The sequence below is a fragment of the Dioscorea cayenensis genome, chromosome 4 (assembly GCF_009730915.1).
Source record: "Dioscorea cayenensis subsp. rotundata cultivar TDr96_F1 chromosome 4, TDr96_F1_v2_PseudoChromosome.rev07_lg8_w22 25.fasta, whole genome shotgun sequence".
Taxonomy (NCBI): domain Eukaryota; kingdom Viridiplantae; phylum Streptophyta; class Magnoliopsida; order Dioscoreales; family Dioscoreaceae; genus Dioscorea; species Dioscorea cayenensis.
In genome coordinates, this window is record NC_052474.1 from 3421342 (window position 1) to 3444976 (window position 23635).

Sequence of the window (23635 nt, forward strand, 5' to 3'; positions counted from 1 at the left end):
TTACCCTTGAGCCTTCATTGCATGGTGTGGCTGAATCCTCATCATTCTTATTCTCCATTTTAGAGAAATTTTGAAAGAGAAAAAAAGGAAGAAAAATTAAGGGATGAATGATATTAATTAAGTTCCAGTCAAGAGAATGGCAATATCTTTGCAGCAAGTCTCACATGGAACTTAAATCCCGTTTGGTGTCATTTGTGAGAAGGCCATGGATTCACAGAACACTTAATTTTCTATACCTCTTGCGCGCCCTTTCTCGAAAACATTTTTTTTTTTTTAATCCCGAGAAGGCCTAAATACAAATATATGCTATATTATCACTGATACCCTCCCATAAATTCTCATAAATGCTCATAACTTATTATATTTTAAAAACCTTTGTTATTTATTGTAAAAATATATTTTTTTGAATTTATAAATTTGTCTAGCTCAATAAAAATCCACATATATATATATATATATACACACGAGTTTGTCCAGGTGCTCAATGCTGTAAAATTTTGAAGAAATAAAAATCTTTTACTGGGCAAACGGTAAAAATATATTTTTGGAAAAAAATCTAAAGAAATCATTAATATGATATAAATAAATCCAAATAATCATCATTATTATTATTATTATTATTTTTAAATGCACAAATGGTTCTTTGTGACTTTCTATAAATGAGAGCTGTGAATACTAGCTTTGGAGCCGATTCCATTCTTATGAGATTTATTGGGAAAGATGAATCTCATGCTCCGCCGAGCAGCTTCCGCCTTCCCAACCTCCTCCTCTCGTCGTCTCTTTAGCGGGAGTTGCTTCGATTCCACGGCGCCAGCGGCAGCGGCTTCGCCGGATTCCTCTCCCGGTGGGCTTTATGGCTTCCCGGTGCTTAGAACCGCCAAGGGTTTCCGTCGATTCGTCGATGACGCTATTGAGAGGTGAGCATTGGAATCGCGAGATATTTGTTCTTAGGGTTTTGCTGTTTTTCTTTCTTGTTGTTGTGATCTGTTGTGGTTTTGGAATCTCCAGGTCTGGCGAGCTTGTCTCCTATGTCTCTCTGCTGCCGCCTTCTGGCGAAATCATCCGGGCCTTGGATGAGATCTCGGACACTGTAAAAATTTGTTTTTAATCTTTTGTTTTAGTTTTGTTTCTTTGTTTGTGTGTTTCAATTTTTGTTTTGTTGCTTGCTATTTAGGTTTGTGCTGTTATTGATTCAGCGGAGCTGTGTAGGAATACGCATCCTGACAGGTGATTTTTGACTGTTATGTGAGGTTGTTTAGGTCTCTGATTTATCTTTTTTTATTGGAGATTCCAGGGAGTTTGTAGAGGAAGCTAACAAGGCGTCTATGAGGATCATTGAACACCTGCACGTAAGTTGGCGTTTAGATAGCTTGCCTGAAAAATATCCTAGTATGAGTCGTTGGCCAATGCATTCTTTGTTTGTTCATGTCTGACAAGAATCACTTCAAGAAAATTTTATAATGTCTCTCCTGGGATATTAGGTTTTCTCTATGCTCAAGAGGAGTACTCAGAGTTAATTTCACCTTGCATGATATTTAACATATGGAAAAATCAGTAAGCTTGCCTAATTTGTTATGATGCTGTTGTGTTGGTTGATGGATCCACATTCTTGATATCTTCCAACTATGGAGAAAGATGATTCAATTGACTTCAGCAAGATAAGAGGTTGCAGTAGCAATAGGTTTTGAATTCTAAATTAAATGTACTAAGTTTGATTGAATACAATATCAGGCTACGCTGCAGTTCTGCAAGTTTGATAATCATCTTCATTGCAATGACAAGTTTATTTATAAACTTGCAATGATGGGTTTCTTTATGTTTTGCAGTTTTTGAATACCAATCAATCTCTTTATGATGCGGTTAAACGGGCTGAGGACATTCCCCTGCTAACAGATGAAGCTCAAAGAGCAGCGCATGCCCTACGCACTGACTTTGAAAAGGGGGGCATTCATCTTCCTGCAGGTGTATACCCTGATATGTTTTAGTTTTAATGCTTGCTTTGTGTTTGTTTTATATCTAACTTTGCAGATTTGATACAGATAAATTGGAGCGGGTTAACAAATTGAATGTTGAGATTGCTCACCTAGGGAGAGAGTATGTCTTCAAAGCTTATAAAATCCTTAAAATGCTTTTCATGTTTTATGTAACTTTGAAATAGTTGTTGTTAAATGGTTTAATTTCTGTTTTATTTTATGAACTTGCTTGTTGTTTGTTGTCCTTATGAGGGCTGTATTACATGTTGGAGGCATTTTCTCATTTCTTTAAAAGGTATTATTCATATGAAAGCAACAATCATTGCATATCAACAATGCGGTTGGATATGTGGCTTTATGTCAAAAAGTTATTTTACGTCTGGGAAAATATATATTAAAATTGTTAAAAAACAATTGATGAGTGAAAAATTAAGAAAATGCATAACTATTTTTCTGAAGTTCTAATATAGTCCTTCTTGATATTTATATCAGGTTATGATGATTTTCTTTGAAGAAATTTTCATTGTGATTCCTAATCATCATCATTTCATGCCTTTGCAATAGTAATGCACATCTGTTGAGCATCAAATTTAGAGAGTATGCCAAGTACTTAGTATTTAATGTGATGATTCATTCAAGGACTGTAGAATTTTCTCATATCATTGCTATTACTAGTGTTATAACCATTTGCTTTAACATATTTGTATGCTTGTTTAGACTTGAAATATCTGGTTAATAGTTGTAAAATTGATCAGCTTTAACAAATATTGAAGGATATGCTTTATGGGTATGTTTGATATAATCATTAATGTAGCTTAATAAGCAAGAATATAGCTACTGGTTGTGACTGTATTTCTTCCAATATAAAGTGGGAATTGTCCTTTGTAGGCCATACATGTTTGGGCTGGTGCTTAGCTTTTGCACATGGATGAGTAGGAATTTTGATTATTGGCTCTTCACAAGAAAATGTGTAGTAAGATATCCAAAAGAATAATGCATAACATTAATGATGGATCTTAAAATGCATATTAACAGAAATTGAATAAATTTGATGACATTTTGTGCAGGTCAATTGACCATTTTTATGTGATTAAAATTGTTCATTAGAATGAGTGTAAAGCGCAACTGGAAAACCTACGAATGTATATGATTTTGTGAATATTTGAGGATTTATATTCATATGTGATTTATGCCATCAATTTAGATGCATCACATACATTTTGTCAAGTTCTAGCCATGCCCTTGGAAAATAAAGACTCAGCCATTTATATTCATATGTGATTTATGTGGCTGTTTGTATTTTTGCTCATGTCTGCTGTGCAGTTATCAAGCGCTTATCAATTTTCCTCAAAATAGGTTTTGGAAAAATATTCGTGATAGTTCTTTTGTGGTTTTTGTTTAAGCTTGAAACTTATGATTTTTATGCAATGCTGCTTGTTACTTGGGTAAACGTTGCAATTGTATTTCTTATTAACTTTATTTTCATCAGGTTCAATGAAAATATTATGATTGATCCAGGTTCTTTGGATATATTCCCAGCGTCACGCATCCCAAAGCATATGCATCATTGTTTTAAACCTATTTATCAGCCCATACATAAAATGACAAAGGGAGAACTGAAGGTTGAGGACATTAAGAAAGAAAAGGGTTTTCGAGTTAGAACTGACCCAAGTATGCTATCGTCACTTTTGCAGTTTGTATCAGATGCTGAGGTAGCTCCATCCTTTCTTATGAACTGTATTTATTTTCCGATTGATAGTTCCTATTTCTTTTCGCTTCAGATAGCAAACAGCCTGATTATTACATTAAAAATTTAACAATGCAAGGTTATGTTTTGGATGGAAAATGTGCACTTCTTGTAATTTTAAATTTTCCTGTTTGGTACATATATCTAAAATATCCATGCTTTTCATATTTAATGGTGAAATTAGAAACTTGAACATTGTTAATTGCAAAACTTGCAAAAGGTATGTCTGCAATTTTTGTTTTGTGCCGTTTCTAAAGGATAACTAAGTCCGCCCATGTGCTTACATTTTATTGTTCCCAAATGTCCTTAATTATGCTTGGTTATGATCCTTTGGAAGTTGAGTAATTTACGTTTTTATATGCTTAAATGTCTAAAGATTTCCATAAATTATATATATTGTATAAGAAACTAGACCATGTATCTAAGTTGACATAGTTGGATTAGTAGGTGTCCTGTAGGGTAGTTATGGAGGGTTTAGAGTAGCACAAAGCTGTGGGTAACATTTATGTTAGATGCCCTATGTTATGTTGTTCAGAGTTTTTAGTTCAATAAAACATCAAAAATGATCATACATTTTCAAAATCTGGATAGCTTTTATTGGAAGAGTTTTGGGCTGTTCTGGAGGCTTATTCTTCTGTTCTTTCTTTAGCATTCCCTTAACTAATATATAAAGAGTTAGAGGTGTTGATGTTATAAAAAACAGGCAAAAAAATTATTGAAAAAAAAATGTAATATTTGAACTAAAATGATAGTCTTTCACACTAAAATACAATTGAGGCACAATTCTCTTTAAATAAGAGTAGGAACCCAAAGACATTAATACCCTTCTATTTTAAATATATATTTTTATTACTCTAACAAGAGGGGCCATCTTGTTTATTGCAACATTCTTACCTTGACTTTTGTCATGGGCAATAATGCAACTCCTTTTTAGTCTCACGAGTATTTCATAATTTTTTTCTAGACTATAGCTGCGTAAAGCCTTTTAGTTTGTCAAACCAACATCTTTAAATCGTAAATGGTACCTAAAAAATGTGGGGATTCTTCCCTAAGAGTTTGTAAAAGTCACAACTGTTGAAATAACTCGCCTCATTATGTACTTTATAATAACTCAATGGACCATATCTGACTTGTCCAACATCATATCTGAGAAAAGAACTTGTGCTATCCTTAATTTTCTATACTTTTGTTCACTATCTTGGATTAAAGAACAAATTACTAACTCTTGGCAGGTGAGAAAACAATCTTACATAACAGGGAACTCTGCCCCACATGCAAACCTCGGTGTTCTCAATAAACTCATAAGTGCTCGTCATGAGCTTGCTCAGGTTCTTTTCAATCACCTATTTGGCTGATTTATATATTTTTCCATTCTAGGCATTTTAGTTGGAGTCAAATTTTGTCAATTGCTGTTTTATTCTGAAGATTTGAGATTTCTTGTGTGCTAAAGATTATTTTATACATTAGTCAGCAACTTTTTTTGTTCTTTTAAAATCAACATAAACATATTATTTTTTGTGATTCTTGAAAATGCAATAAATATGATGGTCCATACAAATTTCCTTTTTGAAAAAAAAATGTTTTATGTTGTTATTAAGCACCTTGCATGGCGGATATTTTTATTTGCAGGGTTTTGTCACTGCATTGAATTCAATTAATGTTAACTCTTTTGATGAATTCAAATGGTTTATTGAGGATAATTTTATGATTCTCATCCTTATGCTACCTTTGGCTCACATCACATGCAACCTATTTGTCTTTGAGTCCATTCTTAGAAAACCTTCTCATATATAATGAAGGGCCTTGTATTATCACAAGCATGTCACTTGTGTGAATAGTTTGGGTGGTAATTGCCTTTTGAATTAATGCATTTAGAAAATTACTTAACAATTACCACAAGTCAAAGCTTTCGCATAGCTTTTGAATACCTTGTGTTGCCCTTGAAAACCTTGATGACTATGTCGCTAACTCTGTTCACATCTTGTCAAACTAATTTAGATTTCACACTTAATAGCATCAATAGTTCCTTGGTGGAACATTCACTTAGAAAGCTCATAATTTTCAACAGTTTTGGTTACTGCAAGGAAAATTGGTTTCCTTCTTTTCTTTTGAACAATACTTCCCTTGTTTCTTCTTATTGGGATGACTCTTAATTAGATATGAGATTTCTGCAGATAATGGGCTGTAAATCTTATGCTGAGTTTGCTATCCGTTCAAACATGGCAGCATCATCGGTCATTGTTTCATCAATTTTGCTTAATTTAAGCAAGATTGTTAAACATAAAGCTGATGAGGTTTGAGATATTTAACACATGATTAATACATGTTTCTCAATTTTCCCTTTTTGGATTTTTTTTCTTTTCCATGGAGTAATTTCCCTTTCCTTTTATATAGGAGTTCTTGAGCATGCGTGATTTCAAGAGGCAAGTGTGTTGTGGAGAAAATTTAGATTTAGAGCCATGGGATGAGTCTTATTTTACTAGCATGATGAAATCTTCATTGTATGACTTGGATCCTTCGGTAAGATTCTTTTGGCAGCTAGAATTGTAAAAGCGAGAATTTAGTTTATACTGTGGCAATGAAAGAATTTTACAATGCAATGTGAAATTATATGGGGAATCCCTGCTAAATAAGGTATTTATGTTCCTTAGAATGATGTCTTTTTCAAGATATAGTGGCCTGATAATTTTCTCTTTTTTGGGTGTCATGCATTGTTTATTTTATTCTATATATTCATTATTTTCAATGATGAAGGATTGTGATTCGCGAAATATTTTTCACGACAATTAAGAACATTTCTGGCCATGAAAACATGTATTTTTATATTGTTTTTATTCTTCCTTTTTCTGATGATTGCACTTTTCATATGAAGATATGCTTATTGGCCACTTTTATTTCGTGAACCAAAATTTTTTTTTTCTTATTTGCTCCATTGCCTTGGGTAGGTTATTGCATCATATTTTCCCTTGTCCCAATGCCTTGAAGGCTTAAAAATCATGGTCAACTCATTGTTTGGTGCAACCTTCCATAAAGTTGCCTTTGCTGCCGGGGAGTCATGGCATCCGGATGTCATTAAGTTGTCACTTCATCATCCCCAAGAGGTATGCACATATTTTCTGGTTCATATTTGCCAGCATGAAATCTGATTCTAATTTAATCATAAAGTTAACAATAAAATTTGAGGGGTTTTTTTTGCCATGAAAACACCATGAAATGGCAATTGTATATAATTAAGCCCTCACTTATGTGCATCTGAAAACTCCTAAAATGTGTACTTTTTATGCAAAAATGATAGTTGGCAACTAAAATATTTTTGCTTTTATAGATTTTAGTATAACTGGTATTTTTAAATGACCAATATGACCTCAAATCACACTTTGTATCATTCATGATAAGTCATTCCAAAATATCACTTGTAAATTGGAATGTTATTATAGAATTGAAGATGACTATCCAATTCAAAATATATATTGAGTTGCCATGATCTTTTCAGTCAATATCATTCAGCTAAATTCCTTCTTGGAATACTGTGTGGTTTTTTATGCAAAATCACTAAATTTTCAAGATACATAGAAAAAGAATATTCCAATGCTTCATTTCAGCATATGGTATCTTGGCCATCTCTCTGTGGATTTTTCATTTCTTTCTAGTTCTGTTAGCAGAAAAATGCACGTTTATACCTTCATACATGCTCAAATCTAAGGTTTCTACGGGTATACATACGGTTTCATTATCTATGTAGATATGCACACAACCATTTTTTTCTTTTTGTAGGGTTTCATTTGCAAATGCCTTTTCCATTAGTTGAGCATGTTTCTTCTATTATTTGTCATGATCCTAGTTTAACTAAATTTTTTGACTTTGCTGTTTGGTGGTATGTACTTCATTTTCCATGGACACAAATAAATAGGGAAAGGGGAATCAAGGTTCTAAGTCAATGAATTGAGCATCTAGTCTTATTTATCAGTTTAAAGTTTTAACCTACTCTTCTTTTCTATATGGACGTCCCTTACTCAAGCAAACTCTTGTTCTGAGTCATCCACATAAGTATTCTTATTCAACAATGACATCTGTGTAAATGGTACTTGTATCTGTTTGCATAGGATTCTAATACACTTTCCTTCTGAATTACTTAATTTTTTTTATTTCACATGCAGCAATTGTTAACTCTGTTCTTTTTGGTTTACTTAAGCATGTTTTGACTATTGCTAGGGTGACTTGGGTTTTCTTTATCTTGATCTTTACTCTAGAAAGGGGAAGTATCCAGGCTGTGCACATTTTGCCATTAGAGGTGGGCGCCAAATATCTGAGAAGGAATATCAACTTCCTGTATGATTGTAACCCTTTATACTTTAAGCTGCCTTCATTATTGTTGCTAGTTTCTTGTATATGCAATGCTTCATTGTCACAGAGATGCATAGGTCGTGTGCCTTTAATGATCTGCAATGCTAACAATGACCTTTCAATATTGAGTATACTTTATTTTAAAGTCTCTTATTTGATGTATGCAATTATTTTATTTTATTTTATTTTATTTTTTATTTTTTATTGAGCATCTCTCTTTTTATAGTAGCCAGTTTTCCGAATTATTTTTCTTCTCTGTGAAGTGATAAGTTGAATGAGATGTATTTGTTGCCAACTCCTGACCATGCTTACCAAATCACAAATGCCCCAGTACCCCCACCCCTCTTCTTCCATGTGCTTGCATCCTCATCTTACAAAACCCTTTGACTGTCATAGGCTGATCTTGGATTGGCCTTCTCTGACTGAAAACCATGCTGTTTGATCATACTCCATGGCAATTATCTGTGATATGTCGGACACCTTTTTGAAGTGTATGTATTCAGCTATCTTTTAGCTGAGCTATGTTCTATGAACTTTCTGTTGTTTTTGTTCAAAGTCGATAATGTATTTGACATGGAATGGAACAACTTTTTTAGGATTTCATATGTGTGTCGGTGCTTGCAATTTGCTACTCATGTTTTTCTTGGGTGTCTCAACTCTTTCTTCTTTCTGGTCTTCTGATTGCTGAAGCTTCTGTTGAATACTACAAATTTCAAGATTTTTCTTTGTTTAATTCAGATAGCTTCTCTGATTTTTTTTTCCAATCAGCCAGCTTACCAACTTAGGTGATGTTATAGATTGTGGCTTTAGTCTGCAATTTCTCAACTGGAACTGGATCGATGGCTCCAAGGATCAATCACTGTGATTTAGAAACACTTTTTCATGAATTTGGCCATGCTCTTCATTCTCTTCTATCAAGAACGGTATTTTGTTCTTGCTTCAGATATTCAATATAAATTTACTTGCTTAATTTTGCTTTTGATTTACTAATATATCTTTTAATGTAAACCTTAGGATTATCAACACTTCTCAGGTACTAGAGTTCTCCTTGATTTTGCTGAAACACCTTCCAACCTTTTTGAGTAAGTTTATTTTATTTCTTATTGTCCATTTCAATTTGAAAGCTTTGGTTGTACATATTTCTCCTTAAACATGGTACCTTTGTCTAAACTTGAGTTTTAGCTGGTAAGAGGACCCTAATACCTTGTCTGTGTTTTCTGGGATATTTTGCTTCTGGCATCTTGATTTTATATTGTAATCTCTATTATTTTTGGTCTTAAGCAAAACTGGCTTTTGTTGCCAATGTTTTTTCTTTCATCATATGTTGAGTTTTGAAGCATAAGCTGCATATGGAACTGGTGATGGATATTAGCATTCATGTGTGATCAACTAAATTTAGTTATGCAGAGTGCCCTTGATATGAATTATAAGGTATAACAATTGTCTAACCTTGTGTTAGGTGATATCAGTATATCAGCACATACTGAGGTGGGAATGTTTGAAATGCTCTTGACAGAGCAGTTAAAAATGAATTTCGGTAGGAATTGGATATTGGTGCTTTCCTTGTCAATTCTTGTCTTTCGTATTTTTGTATGTAAGGCAGCTTCTAAACTGTTTCTGTTATTGCTTTGAACTGTGTATTACTGACCCTAGTTGTCTTATCAGGTACTATGCACGGGATTATCGTGTTTTAAAGACATTTGCTAGGCATTATGTAACTGGAGATGCGATACCTGAGAAATTAGTGACAGTAATGAATGGTGCTAGAAATATGTTTGCAGCAACAGAGCTCCAGCGGCAGGTACTCATGCAACTATTGTTTATTTTACACGAAACACCCAAGAACATGCAAGTATGCTTTATCATTCATTCAACAATTCATTAGTGTCTAATTGATAGCCTTATGCATCTTGGCAAAAAAGGGGGGAAATAAATCTAATTTCCAGTGATTTACTGATTTAATACAGCTTTCACCTAATGCTATTATGTTTCTCTGTCAGATATTCTATTCAATGATTGACTTAACACTCTTTGGAGAAGAGGCAGCTGCGTCGAGGGACACTGTTTCGGTTGTTTCCGATTTGAAAAGGCAATACACATCGTGGAAGCATGCTGATGGCACCCACTGGCACACCCGGTTTAGTCACCTAATAAATTATGGTGCAGGTAGATAGATATTCTCTTAATTGATATTTACGAATTGAAAGCTAAGGGTGAGTTTATAGCACATTTGGAACCATAAACACTAATGTTGTCAATTGATTTTTAGGCTATTACAGCTACCTCTACGCAAGGTGTTTTGCGTCAACGATATGGCAGCAGGTATGCTGTGAGGACCCCCTGTCCCCAACCGTTGGGGCTGCTATTAGATCAAAACTTCTACAGCATGGTGGGGCGAAAGACCCTGCTAATTTGTTGAGGGATTTTGCTGGCGATAACATTCTGGAATGCTGTGATGGAGGGGTAGCGCCTAATATTACTAGTCTTCGTGAAGAATTGGGCTTGTAATTGATTGACCAGGTCCTTAAAAGGTTTGATTTTGCACAAGTTGGAATGATTTATGCCCAAGTGCTACTACAGAATAAGCTCCAATTGTTCTTTTCTTGGGGGTTTTCAGTTTCAGAAGTGGTTATATGTACAATTTTGCGAGAATATGGAAATTGGCATGCCACAAACTCAAGTGTTGTGGTTGTTTTCAAAGATTTACATATTGTTTAGTTAACTTTTGGGAAAAAAACTTAACTGTTATATTTTGGAAAACATTTAGGGGCCGTTTGGTTGCAAGGAATGGAATGGAAAGGAGTGGAGGAGTAATGAAAATGAGGGGGATTGGAAAAGGCATGGAAATGAAAACTATGTTTGGTTGGAAGGATTGGGGAGGTAGTTTATTGGGAATGAGAAAAAAAAGTGAAAAAGGAAAAATATGATAAAAATAACCCAGTCATACGCTTTTTTTATATAAATGAATATTACTATTATTATTATATATATATAATGAGGTGTGATAATTATTTTTTTAAATTATTTAAATATTAAAAATAAATTCATTATTATTAAAAGATATTTAACTTTAATAGCTCACATGTGACACTATTTATTAATATCTAAAATTTTTGTTAATATCATTAATTAACAATTAATTAACCATAATAAATAATTATTTAACTTTAATTAAAAAAATTAAGTCATAATAACCATTCATATCAATTATGATTCACTTTTAATTACAATAATTAAGTATTAAATTAAAAATAGTTCACTTTAATTACAATAATTAAGTATTAAATTAAAAATAGTTCACTTTTAATATTATTCATTTATTTATTATAATTAATATTGTATTTAAATATTTTTCGGATTAATTATTATTTAATTATTATAATAAATTATTTAGATTAATAGATTTATAATTAAAAAAAATAAAAGGGTAAATGAGTAAATTTACCCATCATAACCCTCATTCCCCTCCCACTCCTCTCAAAAATGAGAGGCATGGGAACTCTCCCCCATGCCTCTCTCACTCCTTATCCATGCCTCTCTCACTCCCATTACTCCACATCCTAACAAGGTTTCCTCACTATAAGCAATGATTCCCATTGCTTTCCTTCAAACCAAACACCCCCTTACTTGTAAGATACTGTCAGGTCAGGACAAGCTGGTCCAATATAAAGAATTGTTTGAACTTTGTTTTAATTCCAAAGAACTGTGTAATCTCATGGTTGTTTTGGAATTTCTGGAGCCTTTCTTTCTATTTAAGAAATTCTGTGCTCTTGGCCATACATTAATAGGGAACCTTCACAACTTACAAATTATCCATAATGTGCTCACAGTAGTTAGACACTCACAAAAGTTGGAAGAAAGGATGAACTAGGGAACATGCCGATTGTAGCATTTGTGCATACAGTGTAGTACAATCATCCGCTGATCTGCTCTGCAACTGAGGGTTCTCTCATGGAATCAGCTGCCAATTTTTCAAGCTTCTCAACCTTCCCATCTTCTTTTGGTATTATCAGCCCATAGCCGCCATCTTTTCGTTTGTACAAGATATTTATCTCACCTGTAATCAGTATATATATATTTTTTCCTTTGTTAATTGATACAATGGATAAAACCAAAACTAAGAAGCAATGTGTGACTGAGTATATTCGGAACAATTACCTGTTTCATCATTTCTGAAGGCATAGAAATCATGATCGACATTTTCTAACTGTTCCATTGCCTCCATTACAGTCAATGGTGGCATCTCAAAATATTTTGTGCGAACAACCTAAAATATATCATTCCAAAGCAATAAATAGATTGACCAGTGATTAACTCAGGTGCGTGTTGCATTATAGGAAATATCACAAAAAAAAAATAAATATTCCCCAACTCCACAGCCAGCATGATTGAAAAAGCATCTCAATAATAAATCATAAAGACAAGAATGGTGTGACATATGATGGATACCCCCACAATAGCAAAGTGTGGAATGAAGATATATCACTCACAAGTCAATTTACAAAGCATGTCTTAGCTAGCCTTGGAAATGGATTATAACCAAAAGTTTCCCAAAGATTTTTTCTTGGATTTTATTCTATTTTTTATCATTTTCTTTTAATTTTCAGGAAGTCATATGTTAGATAAAAATCAATTTCACCTCTTGTAGCACTCCCTGTGCATGTGGCCATTTCAAATTCCACACACCACCTCTCCGCTGAACCAGATACATCTAAACAGAGGTTTTACATTAAAATAAGAAATCTCACACAATTTAGAGTCTGAGTATGATTACACCATACAAATTGGGGACAAAATTCTGGAGAAAGCAACTTATGTCAGAGATTATTCGATCAGATAGACTTGCTAGTATATTATCACAAACAAGCAATTATTGGCGCAGGGATAGCATACAACCTTACTCCCTAGTGCGCATCATACATTTGATGACTAGCTTCTCTATGGTTGCATCAAATTCTACATCATGTAAAAACTAACTATTCTCAAAGTGAACCATCAATATATTAATAGAAGAAAACAATCAACCAATCATCAATAAAATTGAATCCCACAAACATGTTGAGACTATATCCAACTTCCGCTAGAACCTTCGTAATATAGTTTTCTGAAAAAAGAACATGAGTTTCATACAAGTTCATCATAATCAATAAAAGCTTTGGAAATTCATTTTCAAGTGTATGATCTTTAGAAACTAACAATAGTCTCATAGTCCATCATTCGACCTTTACATTATGCAGCAATGCTCATCATCCACAACCCTATTTTTCATTGTAAAAATTCCTTTTGCATAATGTTGTCCTTGGCCTAATTAAATAATCAATTTATGGTCTCAAAGTCCAGGTTTAATTCAGAAGAACTATTCATAAGATATACACAAAGCTCAGCCTGCATACTTAAGCCAGATCCCTACATCCAAACAAATGTTTCACATGTTCAACTTGGCAGCATAAAAAACTAGTCGATGCGCAAAAGAAAGAGACACTGCTGTTACATAGCTAGTAGAAAGCACTTAAAAGGAGCGCATATCTATTTAAGATAATTTCTACTAGTTCCACATAATCCTCGAACACAAAGGGCCAGAAAAAAAATTGACCACCTCACGCGTCATAACATGGCTACTTAAAATTCAAGGTGCAAATTTGAAGATATTAATCCTGAAAAACCACATAAAAATAGATAAACATAGGTTTACTCGTATGTAACTCTATGCTTCTTAAACACATACACACACACACACACACACAAATAAAATAAAAATTAAAAGAAAATAAAAGAAAATCAAATCAAGCTTTTAGGTATAAGCAAGCTGGTAAGGTCAATCACATATGACAATGGCCACCCAAATCATTAGTGGCAGACAAGCAGAAACATCTAACAACCAAGCTAAGAAGACAGCATAATAGTTCTCAAGAATTATGCCAATAATCAAGAATTCAAAAGCAAAAGCAATAAAGATATCCAAAGGAATCAATAAAGAAGTTAGTATAGTTTCATACCTCACTAACGATATCCTCCTTATCCTCTTCGACTGAAACCGGCTGAAGGAGCTCAGGATACTCTTCTTTCTCCTCACTCTTCACCTCCCCTTCCACTTGCCGGAGCTCCGGCTCCCGAACCTTGAGCCGGCTGAACCCTTTCATATGCCGGCCATGGTCCGACTCCTTCTCCTTAATCTTTCTCAGCTTCCTCTGTATGATCGAGGAGACCAAGTCTATACTCCCGTACAGCGTCTCCGCGTCCTCCTCCGCTCGCACCACCCCATGTCTCTTGGTGAACAGAGTGACCTCGCATCTCCGGAGTTTAGGGCCCTTCCCGAAGTCCCCGCCGCGAATGGAGAGCCGCACATCGACCTCGCGAACCAGGTGGCTGTGCTTCTGCACGGCCTTGCCGACCTTATCCTCAACATGCTTCTTCACGGCCTCTGTCAACTGGAACGCACGAGAAGCAAGTGAGACAAAGAGAAGAACGGATCCGGAACACAAGGACGAGAAGCAGAAGTACCTCAAGATTCCGGCCCTGGATGATGAGGCGAACGGAGGAGAGGGCTCCGTCCCAGGACATTCGAACAGAGAAGGAAGAGGAGAAGGATCTCTCAAGCTGGTATGCATCAATCCGGAATGTGGCGCCGAGGAACTCGGATCTGAGCTTCGGGGATGCATTTGCCGGGGCTAGGGTTTTGAATTGGGTGAAAGAGGGAGGAGAGGAAGGAGAAGAGGATGAAGAGCAGCAGCAATGGAAGCGGGATTGGAGAACGGTTTGAGTAGTCGCCCAGGCGACGGCCGCCATTGAAGAGAGCTTTGGAGGTCGATGAGATGCGAACGATGGGGAACGAGGAAGAGATCACAAGTTCATAACCGGTTTTATTATTATTAATATTATAAATAAATTTAAAATCAAATGTGGGCTTGGAGAGTGCAGAGAAGAAGGCAACAAAAGAGTTTATCCGGAATGGATAGAGTGTTTCCGGACTTTTCGCGCACAGACCCCTAAAATTATTTAATTTTAAAAATTTTAGAATATATATATGAACAAAATAATGTGCTTGATAAATGGACAAGTAAGGTAATTCGAAGAATAAAATAAAATTAAAGTTATTTTCAAAGGAAAATTAAACTAAAATATGTTTTAATTTGGCTCTCCAGTAATATATATATATATATATATTGGTTCTCATGTTACTAATGTTGATAATGTCATTTATATTTATGTAGTGACTAAACTGAACATATATTTATTTTTTTATAAATAAAAAATAAATGTATTTATAAAAATCAGCTAATATTATATGTATTTGTTCTTCAATTTTTAAGAAAAAGTATTTACAGGGAAATAAAATATCAATTTAAGATGGTTCAAAACTTAAAATGCATTAATGTGTCCATTAGGCAAAAGAAAACCAAATATTACATTTATCTAATTAAATTCAACTTAACGATAATTCTAAATGAGGTTATAAGATAGATATAATTAATAAATTAAAAAAATAAGAAAAAACTGATATAAAAAAATATATTTTCTTTTAAATAAAATAAATAAACCACATTATATTAAGCTAAGACAAAGAGTTCCAAGGTTGCAAAATATATATATATATATATACAGAGATGAAGCAACAGTGAAATGAGGAGATACAAAAAAAACCACCTACTCCATGTGAAAATAAAAGCACACAGAGAATTTGCCAAGAGGACAATTGGTATTTGGATCTGTTAAGAATTTAACAAATGGTGAGAATTCAATTAGTGGGTGAAAAGACATTTTTAAAAGTGTGCACAATGGTTGTGTGTAAGTGATCTTTATGTTCATTCATGTATGTTTCCTTACCTTTGTTTTTTTAGCAGACTAACTGCTCATCTGGACACAAAAGTAGAACAGTGCATTCCAAGAAGAAGATGAGGAGAATCATCTCCTGAAGTAGCACCATTCATCACTCATGAAACAGACCTGGCAGGCGTTTAAGCTGGTCATATTAATTCAACAGTAAGTCATTGATCTCAAAAGATTTTATTTCCAAGGTGCAACTCGGTTTAGATTTTTTTTGCTCCAAATACTACCAATCATATCACTCACTGGATTATATAACAATACATAAATCCAAAAATCAATGGCTCACGTGAGCCACGTTTGGAGCGACACAAGAGAGTGGCACAGCCGCACAGCATAATCACAATGCTGTAATAATGCTCAACTAAAAGACAAAACACATCCAATTTCACCACTTTATTCAAATTTACCCTCATTTTTTTAATCTCCATTCAACTCTTCTTTCAATCACAATTAGCATGTCAAAATCTGAGGGGGAAAAAAATTCAAATTAAATAGTAAATAATGCCATAGTGCATAATGTGAAATAAGATTTGTTGTTTTCCAACCCTCTCCCAATGAAACATCTAAGAAGAGTGGATGGTGGAGCATGGAGTAAATACCTGAAAGTTCAGCTCTGCCATCATATATACCACTAATCAAATTAATGGTGGGGATACCAAGCACAGAATGCACCACTATATATTAGTTTGAGTCAAGTCATACCAGAAAAAAAAAATCCATACTTGTATATTCGATTCAACCAAAAAACTTAAACTGATGCATGATTATGAATTACTAAATACAATGTATTAATTTAAATATGACGCGTTGAAAGTATTCTGTGGAAATCTATATATACATATTCAGCTTGATGAAGCAATACACACATCAAGATAGAAAAGAAGAGTAAAGTTATGGCTTCTAGACTATTTGGTTTGGAAACAACTTTGATTATTCTTCTCTATGTTTCTCTTTTCCTCAAGCTTCATCACAAGAATTTCATAATAACTCTAGCTGAAGCTAGCAGTGTGAGTGTATACATATATATATATATATATATATATATATATATTTTCTCCCATAAATCTTACCATTTTATTTACTGGTACATGGTTTACTGATGTCATAATCATGGTGATTAAGGTGCACATTATATACATGGGAGAGAAGCACCATGAAGATCCAACCGTAGTTGAAGAATTCCACTATGACATGCTAGAAATATTGCTAGGAAGGTAGGATCATAGCATGTAAACATCACTTTTAATATGTATATATAACATGAGTGAAACTAACTTGAAGGTAAATTTGCAGTAAAGAAGCAGCACAAGAATCAATATTGTATAGCTACAAGCATGCATTCTCTGGTTTTGCAGCAAAATTAAGCAAGTCTCAAGCAGAGGCCATCGAAGGTAACTCATACTAGAGAAAAACACAAAAGGAAAAGATGAAAAGCTTACTATATTAGTTGCTTTGCGATGCAGATTTCCCCGGCATTGTTCATGTGATACCCAACCGTGTGCACAAGCTACACACAACTAATAGCTGGGATTTTATCGGTCTTAATTCACATTCCACAAAGAACCTCCTAACTGAAGCAAAAATGGGTGAAGATGTCATCATTGGCGTCATAGATACAGGTGCCTTTATTTCAATACAAAAGAAAAATCATGGTTGACAAAAGAAGGCGTGGCTCTGATAAAAATTTCATGCAGGGATTTGGCCGGAATCAGAAAGCTTCAAAGATGAAGGCATGGCTCCAGTTCCATCCCGCTGGAAGGGAACTTGTCAGCAAGGAGAAGAATTCAACTACACAAACTGCAACAAGAAACTCATCGGTGCACGTTGGTTTGTGAAAGGAGCAGAAGCGGAAACAAAAAGATCGATCAATTCTATCAAAGAAGAAGAGTACATATCAGCGAGAGATTTCATCGGCCATGGAACGCATACGGCATCAATCGTAGCTGGTTTTCCTGTCAGAAAAGCAAGCTACAAAGGTTTAGCTGCAGGGACAGCAAGAGGAGGAGCACCTCATTCTAGAATCGCAGCTTACAAAGCATGCTGGGCTGTTGTTATTGATCAAGGATGCACTGATGCTGATATACTAAAAGCTTTTGATGAAGCTGTTAATGATGGAGTTGATATCATATCTGTGTCTCTGGGGTCCAATATTCCTCTGTTTGGATACATAGAAGATTCAATCTCAATAGGTGCTTTCCATGCGGTTGCAAAAGGGATTACTGTGATTTGTTCAGCTGGGAATGATGGCCCTTTTTCTCAAACTATCTCAAATACTGCACCTTGGATCATTACCGTTGCAGCCTCTACCATCGACAGAGCTTTCCCAACTGCCATCACACTTGGAAACAATCTTACTCTCATGGTAAGAACAAGAGAGGATATCCATACAACCACGTAAAATAATAACATAAGACTAAGTGATTGTGAGTTGAACTTGATACAAATTAGATGACAGGGTATGAGATTGCCCATTGCATATAGACAGTAGATTTATTACCTTGAGTGAGTGCTTTATTCTAACATTTTGCATTGCTCAGGGACAGTCAATGAACACACCAAGGCGACGGCATAAAAATCGGTTCCATAGAATGGAGTACTCAGAGTGGATTGCAGGAAATGACTTTGCTACAGATTCTGGAGGGTTTATTGTTGCTAACTCTAGTTTTCTGAACATGCTTTCTGCTCAAACTAATCATCAAGTGAGTTTCTGACTTTTCTTACTTGGCAGCAATGCATGCCATGAAGGAATGCTCAATGCAACACTAGCAAAAGGAAAGGTCATCCTTTGTTTCTCTACAACGGAAGAAGACCATATAGAAAATGCAGCAACTTCAGCGTCAGAAGCTGGAGCTATTGGTATCATTTTTGCACAAACTCGAAACAGCATGATGTATCCATGTGATGCAATCCCTTGCATCAAAGTGACTTACGAAGTCGGAACTCAAATTCTTACCTATATTCGAAGAACAAAGTAAGTGATTAAAAATCAAAATGCTTTAAACTAATGGTTGGTGCCTATCTAGAAACGATGATGGTAGTGTGTTCCCTTGATGAAGGTCGCCAGTTGTGAAGCTTGGCCATCCAAAGACAGTGAATGGGAAATGGGTCGCTCCAAGAATAGCATATTTCTCCTCAAGAGGCCCGGGCTCTTTCTCTCCTGCTGTTCTAAAGGTATATGTATGTCATCCAACATGGTATCAGAGCTACTAATGATAAACTCACATACGGATTTGTCATTCAGCCTGACATAGCGGCGCCAGGAGTCAATATATTAGCAGCACACAGTGATCCGAAAAATTCGGAAGATAGATTTATCTTCTTATCCGGAACATCGATGGCATGTCCTCATGTCTCCGGTGTAGCTGCATTAATCAAATCTGTTCATTGGGAATGGTCTCCTGCTGCAATAAGATCTGCATTAATAACTACAGGTACAACTAATATCATTAGAATCTTCAGAAATGCAGTAACATCAGTGAAAAGTTGTAGACTAAAATTAAAATCACAGCTTCACAAGCTGGGACCGATGGAGAACTGATAATCAATGAAGATGGAACACGGAAACAAGCCGATCCTTTTGACTTTGGAGGTGGTCACATGGATCCAACTAGAGTGGCACATCCAGGCCTCATTTACAACATGAGCTCAGAGGATTACATCCCATTCCTGTGCTCCTTGGGATGCAAAACCAAGGCCATTAGCAACTTAGTGCAACATAAAACACACTGCCCAAAGACCAATTCAGCATTGGACCTTAATCTCCCTTCAATTGTAATCCCTGATCTTAAAAGAACTGTGACAGTATCCAGAGAAGTGACTAATGTTGGCCATGTTAATTCAGTTTACAAAGCTCATATCAATCCTCCAAATGGAATCAAAGTCCAAGTGATTCCCAACACTCTCTCATTCAATTCAACAATAAAGAGTATCAAATTCAAAGTGGCCTTCTCTTCTAACACAACGGTTCACAAGGACTACTCATTTGGAAGCTTAACTTGGACTGACGGAGTGCATAATGTCCGGAGCCCGATTGCGGTTCGAGCTATCCTATTTGACTCATATGCAGATATGTGAGCAAATTCTGCATGTAAAGTAGTAGTAATAAAACTTGTGTGGTTTCAGAATACATAAATATGAATTATAGTGTAGCCTTTGTTTTTTGCTGGTTTTTCTAAAGGGTGAGATCTTTCAGAGTTTAGAACTGTAAGTGTAGGCAAAGACCCAATAAAAAAAGCATCCTTGAAACAATGAAACATAAGTGCAAGTTGGGTTGGTGATTGCCCATATGTCTACCACCAAAACTTGAATTTTTCAGGTGAGGGACTCTATAATTACAGAAAAGTTATGAAAGCCTCTCAGTCTGTTTCATAGGCAGTAATATTCTCATAAAGATAACTACTAAGTGAAACAAAGCTCATGGAAATCAACATCCAAAGCCCCACTTCTACTAAATTTCACTTTACTTAAAGCTAATGTCTTTTGAGACGCAATTGAGCTCCCAGGCCAAAATATGAATGATTCTCCAACACTCCAAAAGGGTTCTTTTTTTCAAGATTCTTCAACTTTTCCTTTGTCCTCTTTCTCAATCCAATCCAACTTAAACTTGAATAGACACACACCCTTCAATTTCTTTGGTTATCATGTCATACCAATCCATAGATTCAATTCCTTTTTATGTTCAATAAGGTAGCGTAAGAGAACCAACATGTATATCCTCCTAGCATGATGAATCACTAATATATTCAGAAAAATAGTCATTAATATAGTAAGATAAAATGATGTAGAAACTTCCTACATATGTAAAGGACCACAATATTGATTTTCATCCATAGTATCATCCATAATATCTAGCTCTCAAAATCCTGACTGATACTTTAATAAAATTTAAATAATATAAATATAAAATAAAAATAAATAAATCCTATCATAATAAAATTGTAGTCATCAGTCCATTAGTCTATAAGATATATAAAATAATCATCAAATAGATAATCATTTCTAACAATAATAAATTTAACCGAAACAAATGACAATAATTTTTTTTTTTGACAAAATAAGAACAAATTACAAGTCAAAGGCGTGGACAAGTATGGAGTTAATATTTTAACGTAGTTATCTCATCTTGTATGAGCTGAGATTCACATCAGCCTCCTCAGCAAGACATAAACACTTTATGTAGAGAATCCAATGTATTTACATAGGAGATTCAATACTAATAAATCAAGAAGTTATTGGCAACAAACATTAGTCCATACAAACAATGAACGGCGGAAAATCTTGGATCCAAAAATTCTATTATTCCTCTACCTAGATGCACATCCCACATGCTAGAGTGGATCTAATAGTCAAACACAACCACACAATCTTGAATATCCATATCTAATAGGGTAGGCTAAAAGAATAATAATAATAATAATAATAATAATAATAATAACACCATGTCCCCCAACTTTTTCTCCTTGGCCAAATAATTGTTGAGCTTTGTGCACCATCTCCTCTGATTGTATATATGAACTTCCCAAACATCTCTCCTTCTCCATCAAACTCCCAAACACACAGCCTTTGCTAGCAAATGTCTCTCCTCCTCACAACATCACCCAAACACTGCGCAAACAAAGGTCTAAACCTCAAGAAACTTATCAACAAGAAGCTCCTCTACTTCCTCTCCACCTTCTTCTTCTCCATCCTCTCCATAGTTATACTCATCTGGTTCATCCTCCACCCTTCAAAGCCTGAGTTCTATCTCCAAAACACTGATATCTACCAACTAAGCCTATCATCTCCTCACCTTTTAAACTCCACCATTGAAGCTACCTTGTTATCCAAGAACCCCAACACAAGGGTAGGCATATACTATGATAAAGTTCGAGTCTATGCCGCCTATAAAGGCCAGCAGATCACCGGAGACTCAGAGCTACCATCCTTCTATCAAGGCCATGAGGAAAGTAACTTCTTGAGTACATCCTTGTATGGAAATGGAATGCCAGTGTATCCTTTGTTTGGCTATGAGGTTAGCAGAGACCAGACCACCGGGAAGCTTATTGTCGACCTGAAGCTTGACGGGCAACTGCGTTGGAAGGTTGGTATGTGGGTTTCCGGGAGGTATAGGTTTGATGTTGATTGCACTGCAGCTATTGGCACCAAGCAAGGAGATGCACCAGGACCTATGAGTTTGGTGGAGGGAACACAGTGCTCTATTACAGTGTGATTTTCAACCTATATATATATATATATATATATATATAAGCTCATGCATGATTGTGTGTGGAGAGTTGCATCCCTTGTTTCTAGCTTCTGATTAATTACAGTGTGATATAGTATTGTTTGAGAAAAAAGATATTCACTGGTTATGAGTTTAATTTCTTCTTCCAGTTAGTAAGAGTTAGAGGAGTTTCTGCTGAATTATGGGAAGTCCTAATCACAATCATACCCATCATTTAATTGGGGCGCATTTCAGACTAACTGTGGGTCTCACTGGAATCATTCAACCATATTTTGTTTTCAGTCTAACAATGATTGTTTGTTAGACTGTTTCAACAAGCTGCAGTCCACTACTACTCACGCGTGAACCTTCAACATTATCAATTCTCTTAATGTGGAGAAAAAAGAGCTTTTAATTTAATTGTCTAAAGACAAAAGAAGAGCACTTGCTTACTGCCTTTCCAAAAGCACAATCTACTCTGCTAATTATCTACTGAAAAAATTTAATCTCTTTATCAGATTAGAAAGTAGCTAGCCTAATGTGTCTCATATGTATGTGCAAGCACTATTCCATAATATTAAAGAGTGGTGTGGAAGTGATAAATATTTCTAAACAAGAGTTTCACCAAATTGAATAGATAAATATTCAGGAAAAGTAATGCAATCATATATGTCAATCTAAAAGCCTATTTTTAAAGGCTTCTTTTGAGAAGCAAGGACTATGATGAATGATAATGAATAAAGAGTATTAAATTATGAAAAGGAAGACAGGCAAACAGATGGGGGCCCAAAAGGACAGTGTAGAAACCAGACCTGCAAGTCTGCAACCAGATGTTCTGAGAATCTGAATACATTGTATAGTCCAGAGAGAAGGAAACTAACAGGACCCATAACTCCTGCCAAGTGATAAGAGAATGGGGTCCATTAAAGCTAACTACTGATGAAACTTTGCCTTATAGTCTAAGGAACTTTCATTCTTGATCTTTGAAAAGAACTCATAATTAATCACAGGAAAAAAAAATTAGCAGAGAACTAAAAGCATGAAATATGAGGAATAGCCTTTTGTTAAAATTCACTAATCAGCAAGTGGATGACCACCTCCATTTGTTCGACCTGCACAACCAGATGACATCTTGAACAAGTCATTTGTAGGTAAGCATGTTAAAAAATTATGACCAACTGATTAAATTAATAATTATCAAACCTTGTCATAGATGTTAGCCTATAAACACAACCACTTGGATCTTTGAGCCAAATCCATGTGCTCACCACTGTTTATACTTTGATTATGGAAATACTGCAAGAACATTAATGTAATCTTGTACAGGCTCTGAATGCTACAAAGGTCTCAGTAACTAAGAACATTGCTTGATTACTTCGCTATGGTTAAAAGAACAATAATATGGGAGTCTTTCTCTTCCAGCCTGCGAATCACCTTACCAAAGATCTAGGAGAAAAAACCATTTTAGAAAGCATAACTCACTAACTTTTAACTAATCACCACCATGCTAAAAGCATAATAAATGGACTTCTCTTTTCTTTA

The 23635-nt window shown here is 35.1% G+C and overlaps 4 protein-coding genes across 6 annotated transcripts; 3 read left to right on the forward strand and 1 right to left on the reverse strand.

Annotated features, from left to right (window-relative positions):
• The first annotated feature begins 675 nt into the window (after nt 1-675).
• LOC120259447 (mitochondrial intermediate peptidase, mitochondrial) lies at nt 676-10772 on the forward strand. 3 transcript variants are annotated; one of them, XM_039267049.1, is made up of 17 exons: nt 677-917; nt 1009-1090; nt 1175-1227; nt 1295-1349; nt 1827-1962; nt 2040-2094; nt 3463-3685; nt 4953-5048; nt 5895-6014; nt 6115-6240; nt 6666-6821; nt 7933-8049; nt 8862-8987; nt 9079-9146; nt 9730-9865; nt 10065-10230; nt 10334-10772. In XM_039267049.1, the coding sequence occupies exons 1-17, from the start codon at nt 721-723 to the stop codon at nt 10570-10572; spliced, it is 2151 nt and encodes a 716-aa protein (XP_039122983.1). In that variant the 5' UTR covers nt 677-720; the 3' UTR covers nt 10573-10772. The 3 variants fall into 3 exon arrangements, with proteins under 3 accessions (XP_039122985.1, XP_039122983.1, XP_039122984.1); XM_039267051.1 differs by lacking the exons at nt 10065-10230; nt 10334-10772 and having other exon boundaries at nt 676-917; nt 9534-9820; XM_039267050.1 differs by lacking the exons at nt 5895-6014; nt 6115-6240.
• A 996-nt stretch (nt 10773-11768) lies between these two features.
• Nucleotides 11769-14953, reverse strand: LOC120259448 (ribosome-binding factor PSRP1, chloroplastic). Its single transcript, XM_039267052.1, has 4 exons — nt 14566-14953; nt 14061-14492; nt 12223-12331; nt 11769-12121 (listed from the first exon to the last, which is right to left on the reverse strand). Exons 1-4 carry the CDS (start codon nt 14848-14850, stop codon nt 11979-11981), a joined length of 969 nt encoding a protein of 322 aa, XP_039122986.1. The 5' UTR covers nt 14851-14953; the 3' UTR covers nt 11769-11978.
• A 1812-nt stretch (nt 14954-16765) lies between these two features.
• Nucleotides 16766-20051, forward strand: LOC120259374 (subtilisin-like protease SBT3.6). Its single transcript, XM_039266965.1, has 10 exons — nt 16766-16898; nt 17014-17105; nt 17185-17282; nt 17355-17510; nt 17586-18253; nt 18429-18532; nt 18620-18862; nt 18948-19062; nt 19133-19322; nt 19400-20051. The coding sequence occupies exons 1-10, from the start codon at nt 16785-16787 to the stop codon at nt 19963-19965; spliced, it is 2346 nt and encodes a 781-aa protein (XP_039122899.1). The 5' UTR covers nt 16766-16784; the 3' UTR covers nt 19966-20051.
• Nucleotides 20052-21351: 1300 nt separating this feature from the next.
• On the forward strand, nt 21352-22353 carry LOC120258103 (NDR1/HIN1-like protein 26). The gene has a single exon (XM_039265448.1). It carries the CDS (start codon nt 21464-21466, stop codon nt 22097-22099), a length of 636 nt encoding a protein of 211 aa, XP_039121382.1. The 5' UTR covers nt 21352-21463; the 3' UTR covers nt 22100-22353.
• Nucleotides 22354-23635: the final 1282 nt, after the last annotated feature.